The sequence below is a fragment of the Cariama cristata genome, unplaced genomic scaffold (genome assembly GCF_000690535.1).
Source record: "Cariama cristata isolate BGI_N322 unplaced genomic scaffold, ASM69053v1 scaffold21034, whole genome shotgun sequence".
Taxonomy (NCBI): domain Eukaryota; kingdom Metazoa; phylum Chordata; class Aves; order Cariamiformes; family Cariamidae; genus Cariama; species Cariama cristata.
This window is the reverse complement of record NW_009615004.1, coordinates 32651-38397: the sequence shown is the minus strand read 5'-3', so window position 1 is coordinate 38397 and position 5747 is coordinate 32651. Positions and strand designations below refer to the sequence as shown.

The following is a 5747-nucleotide window of genomic DNA, read 5'->3' as shown; positions in this document are numbered from 1 at the left end:
GCAACACGCAGACTTTCACCAAAGCCGGCGAGCCAGACTCCATCCGCTGTGACACCATTGAGCAGCTGCAGCAGAGGGGATGCCCGCCCAACGAGATTGAGTTTCCAGTCAATGACATTACAAGAATACAGGACAGTCCCTTAAGCAATGACGTGCAGCTGACTCCTCAGGAGGTGCACCTGAAACTGAGGATAGGTATGGTTTGCCTGGCATTCCCAGCGCCCTTCTGCTCACCCCCAGGCTCAGCCAGGACATAGTGGCACATCGCAGCCCGCATTTCCTCCCCTTTTCTCCCAAAAGAGAGGAGGATCCCAGCGGGGGGGTGGGCGATGGGGAGAGATGTGAGCCACAGCACAGCAGCTTATCCCGGCATCCCTGTCCCGCAGGCCAGCCTGCTGAATTCAAGGTGAAGTTTCGCCGTGCCATGGGGTACCCCATTGATCTCTACTACCTCATGGACCTATCCTACTCCATGCTGGATGACCTGGAGAAGGTGAAGAAGCTGGGAGGGGAGCTGCTCAGGGCGCTGGAGAGCACCACCCCTTCTCGCCGCATAGGTGAGCCTGTCTCCAGCATGGGACCCTGGCACAGCTGTTTGCCGCTGGGAAGAGATATGGGGCTGGAGTGGGATGCAGGCAGCGGGCAGCATGACGCGTCCTCTGCCAGGCTGAAGAGTGTGCCAGGGCAAGGGACGTGGACACATACATGGGGGTCAGCAGATTTTCCATGCCTTGTGCAGTGGGGATGACTGCTGGTCCCTGCCAGCCCTGCCCCTGACACTGCAGTCTTGGATGCTCTAGGGTTTGGCTCCTTCGTGGACAAGACAGTGCTGCCCTTTGTGAACACGCACCCCGAGAAGCTGCAGAACCCCTGCCCCAACAAAGACAAGCAATGCCAGCCTCCCTTCGCCTTCAAGCACATCCTCTCGCTGACCGACAATGCCAAGAAGTTTGAGAGCGAAGTGGGGAAGCAGTTCATCTCAGGGAACCTGGATGCCCCAGAGGGGGGGCTGGATGCCATGATGCAGGCAGCGGTGTGTGGGGTGAGTCCCTGCGTCCGCCCCACTGCCGGCAGCTGTGCACAGGCATGAGGGCTGCGACCTGTGCTCACGGACTGTCCCTCAGGAGGTGGCTCTGCCCCTCTCCAGGTGGGCTCTGGAAGCCCATTGTGTATAAGGCCTGATTTGGCAGCGAGGCAGGTTACTCTGGGGGAGGTACAAGACAGCATCTTACCCCAGAGCCTCCTGACCCTGATCTCCTGTAACCCACCTTCCCCGCGCCCCTTGCCCCATGCTGGCTGACACGAGACTTTGGCAAGGGCCGTGCCATGCCTGCTGGCATTGTCCTCCCGGTCCTGCTCAGGGACAGGTCTCCATGCCACTTGCAGGACTTGATTGGTTGGCGCAACGTGACCCGCTTGCTGGTTTATGCTACCGATGATGGCTTCCACTTCGCTGGCGATGGCAAGCTTGGGGCCATCCTGACCCCCAATGATGGACAGTGCCACTTGGAGGACAACATGTACAAAAAGAGCAATGAGTTTGTAAGTACCCAGGGGCTGCTCAGCAGCTCCACGTCCTCAGCCTCGCTCCCCTAGGCGGGGAAAAAAAAAAAAAGTCACATAAAAGCCTGTTGCTGAGGTCACAAGGTCACCATAGTCACCATAATTTGGGCCATGAAACCCAAACTCCACCCTTCTGCTGGTGGGGGAAATCGCGCTGAGTGCGGCGTCTCTCTCCCCACCTAGGACTACCCATCTGTCGGCCAACTGGTCCAGAAACTTGCTGAAAACAATATTCAGCCCATTTTTGCTGTCACCAGTAAGATGGTGGATGTTTACAAGGTAAGGAGACTTCACATGGTCCAGCTGCCTCCCATCCCTCCCCAGGAGGACAGAAACAGCTGTGCATGTCCTCCTGCCGCTGTCCCCTGCTCCACCGTCACACCAGGGGGGACCGCTCACCTCTTTGCTCTCCGTTGGCAGAAACTCAGTGAAATGATCCCAAAGTCGGCAGTGGGAGAGCTGAACGAGGACTCCAGCAACATCATTGAACTCATCCAGGTGGCCTACAATGTAAGTGTTGGAGGGAGTTTCACCTATCTGGCAGGGCTCGGAGCAGGGAAAGGTTTCCATCGTGTGTCCTTGCTGTCAGTGAGTACAGGACATGCTGATTTCCTCTGCCCACAGCAAGCAGGAGGTTCTCACCTCTCCAATGCTGTCACCTGTCTTTCCAGAACCACCCCACGCATCTGAGACCCCACCAGCCTGGGGTGCTCCCTGCCTTTATTCCCTGGGCTGGAGGGAAGCCCTGACCTGCAACCCCATACCCCTTTGCTTTGATCTCCTTTTGGACTGATGGCACTTTCTCCACCATTTCCCCGCAGAACCTCTCCTCGCGGATCATCCTGGACCACTCCACCCTGCCAGATGTCCTGGATGTCAAATATGACTCCATGTGCAGTAGGGACAAGGTCACCTTCGACAAAGTGAGAGGGCAGTGTGATAATGTCAAGATCAATGATAAGGTACGTTCTCCTGTACCGGGAACACCCTACAGCTCTCAAGGTTCCTGGTGACCATCCTGTTTAATGGCAGGAATCCAGCCTGTTGTTCCAGGCTTTCTATTTACATCAATTTAATGCCAAGACTGTCCAAAATGCTGCGGAATCGGGGGGAAATCCTCTGTTGCACTGGTTGTGTGTGTGCTCAGCCTGGGGCCGATACCACCCTCCGATTGCTGAAGCTACCTGATGGCCTCTGGCCCTTCCCTTTCTCACTCTGGACTTTCTAGGTCGTCTTCAACGTGAAGGTCACGGCCAAAGAGTGCATCAAAAGCCAGTCCTTCACCATCCGGCCGCTGGGCTTCACAGACACCCTCACCGTCCACCTGGACAGCAACTGCAACTGCAACTGCAGCGAGCAACCCGACCCAACTGCCTGCAGTGGGAAAGGCAGCATCGTCTGTGGGATCTGCAGGTACGTGCTGTCCCCCCCAAACACTATTTCAAATACTGCCAGAGCTGGGGAGCTTCTGGGAGAGGGCTGTTGGGCCGAGCCAAGGGCCTGGCTCTGCAGCTTTGTACCAATTTTCTTATTCAGAGAAGCGGAGTATGTTCACGGAGGCAGGGGACACAATGTGCTCTCTCTTCTGTTGGTGGAGCTTCTGCTGCTTTCCTAAGGGCATCCACCCACTCAGCCGTCCATCCAACCATCCACCCAGCCATCCAACTATTTGACCATCTACGATCCCACCCATTGAGCAGACAGGGATTTTTGTAGAAATCTCTCAAAATCCCACTTCTGGGCAGCAGTTCAGGCAGGTCTTTAAGTGAAATTATTGCTTCATGGCCCCTCAGTGACAGGGAGAGGAAAAGACTGGGTTTCCTCAGGAAATACTCAGATCTCCTTGACAAGGGTTTGGAAATCATTAATATAACAATAATTTCCGGGCAACTATTTGGTGTTGTAAATACGAGTAGAGGAAAAGCAGCGTTTCTGAGGTTTCTTCCCAATCAGCTCCCCTGCGCCAGCATGGAGTTAGCACCAACATGCTGTGGTTGGTTTTTGGAGAGGCTGTCTCAAATTTGCTTCACATTGCCTGAAGTCTGGGCCCCACACATGCCCCACAGCATTTCTTGTGGCCACTGACCCGGGCTTGCTCCTCTCGTTTGATGGCAGCTGCAATTCAGGCTACACGGGGAAGAACTGTGAGTGCGAAACCAAAGGCAAGACCAGCAAGGAGCTGGAGGGCAGCTGCCGGAAGGACAACAGCTCGGTCATCTGCTCGGGGCTGGGGGACTGTGTGTGCGGGCAGTGCATCTGCCACACCAGCGATGTGCCTGACAAGCAGATCTATGGCACCTTCTGCGAGTGCGACAACATGAACTGCGAGTTTCACAACGGCTTTCCCTGCGGGGGCAAAGGTGACGCATCTGCGTGATGGGTTCTCCACCATGGCACTGTTTAGAAAGATCAAATTCCCAGGGAAACGCTGCCTTTCCCTGCCACAGCTCAAGGGGGTGGGTTTGGGGGTCCTGAGTCCCACCGCAGCAGCCTGCAGGACCTCGACCATCCCATGGGGGTTGGCACGGGGAGTGCATCATGGGCAGAGGGAAGGCGACCTGGCTTTTTGTAGGATCCTAGTCTGAAAGGTCTTACTCTGCAGATCGCGGGAAGTGTGACTGCGGGGAGTGCAAGTGCATAGCCGGGTACCAGGGCAGCGCCTGCCAGTGCAAGAAGTCGACAGACGGCTGCTTGAACATCCGCGGCAACGAGTGCAGCCTCCGCGGGACCTGCCACTGCAACCGCTGCCAGTGCCGGGAGGGATACCAGCCTCCCTTGTGCCAGGAGTGCCCCAGCTGCCCCTCACCCTGTGGGAGATATGTGTGAGTGACACACACGGAGATGGCACAAGGGGTGGTGGGGATCCCCCCCACTTCCTGGGCAGGCACGGGCAAGCGCTGCCTGTGCTTGGGCAGAGCTCAGCTGTGGCCAAAGCCAGGTGAGAGGGCCTCTATCCCTGCAGAGGTGAGCTGTGGCTGCCTGTTTTGCAGCTCCTGCGTGGAGTGCAAGGCCTTCCAGAGCGGCGTCTTCAAGAAAAACTGCTCCCAGGCCTGCCCCAACATCCAGGTGGTTGAGAAGTTGACAGGGGCAATCAGGCAGTGCAGGGAGAAGGACTCCGAAAACTGCTGGATCTCCTTCCGCATGGTTCAAGAGGATGGCGATGAGGTGTACAGCGTCACTGTCGATCCTAAAAAAGGTACTCCAGCCCTGCTCCTCCTGCCCCTCTGCATGCAGTGCCAGCTCTGCTGTGGCGGCCTTGCCCCCTCACCAGGGGCTGCAGCTGGACGCCGTCTGTCTGCCCCACAGAGTGCCCGGAGCCACCCAACATCGCCCTGATCGTGGGAGGCACCGTTGCCGGTGTGGCCCTCATCGGCCTGCTGCTCCTGCTAATCTGGCGGCTCTTGACGGAGCTGTTTGATCGCAGGGAATACCGCCGGTTTGAGAAGGAGAAGTCCAAGGCCAAGTGGAACGATGTAAGGGAGCCCGTCGCGGCGGTGGGGTGTGCTGGGGCACTCATGTACAGGCGGTGGGGACACCTGGAGGGGACATCCTCTCCAGAGGCAGCCGTGGCAGATCTGAGCCCTCCCCGCTCACCAGTTTCACAGCCTGGCTGGATTTTGCAAGGGGCTAAAGCAGCCTGTGGGCTTTTCTGCCAACGCTGTCTGCACCATCAATGTTGGGACTGGTGGGATGGGTAATGCTCCACTGAAAAGCTGATACAGCACAACAACGCAGGCCTCTCCCCTCTCTCCCTCCAGGCTGATAACCCCCTCTTCAAGAGTGCCACCACCACGGTCGTGAACCCCAGGTTCAATGAGTAATGAAGTGGAGCAACACTGGGCAGTGCTAGGACCCACCATTAAATAAGGAAACACCAAGCTAAGGAAATCTCAAATTAAGGCTCCTACCTCCTCTTCTTTATCCTGTTGGTTTGTTCCCTTCTTCCAAGAGTCCACTAGCGCATCAGGCGCTGGCTGAGGGGCTGCACCATGCCTATCTCCTGGCGCAGCTCTCGGCGGTTGGGTTAGTGGAGCTGGGAGAAGGGAACAGATGCAGCTTGGCCCTGGATGCCACTGCAGAACAGGTCTCACCAGCAGGCACAAGCAACAATTCCTGTATCGGTTACTGGCTGTCTCAGCTCCTGATACTGACTTTGCCTTCTGGCAGGAGTCTCGGACATCAAG

At 56.9% G+C, this 5747-nt stretch overlaps 1 protein-coding gene across 1 annotated transcript in view; it reads left to right on the top strand.

The window, feature by feature from the left end:
* ITGB2 (integrin, beta 2 (complement component 3 receptor 3 and 4 subunit)) overlaps positions 1-5384 on the top strand; it is a 6198-nt gene extending 814 nt beyond the window's left edge. The window contains exons 3-15 of the mRNA XM_009699658.1: positions 12-195; positions 387-557; positions 801-1042; positions 1387-1542; positions 1747-1842; positions 1984-2073; positions 2385-2525; positions 2792-2976; positions 3679-3923; positions 4166-4385; positions 4554-4759; positions 4870-5036; positions 5322-5384. Of these exons, the coding sequence (XP_009697960.1) occupies positions 12-195; positions 387-557; positions 801-1042; positions 1387-1542; positions 1747-1842; positions 1984-2073; positions 2385-2525; positions 2792-2976; positions 3679-3923; positions 4166-4385; positions 4554-4759; positions 4870-5036; positions 5322-5384 (2166 nt within the window). The remainder of the gene's footprint in view (positions 1-11; positions 196-386; positions 558-800; positions 1043-1386; positions 1543-1746; positions 1843-1983; positions 2074-2384; positions 2526-2791; positions 2977-3678; positions 3924-4165; positions 4386-4553; positions 4760-4869; positions 5037-5321) is intronic.
* Positions 5385-5747: the final 363 nt, after the last annotated feature.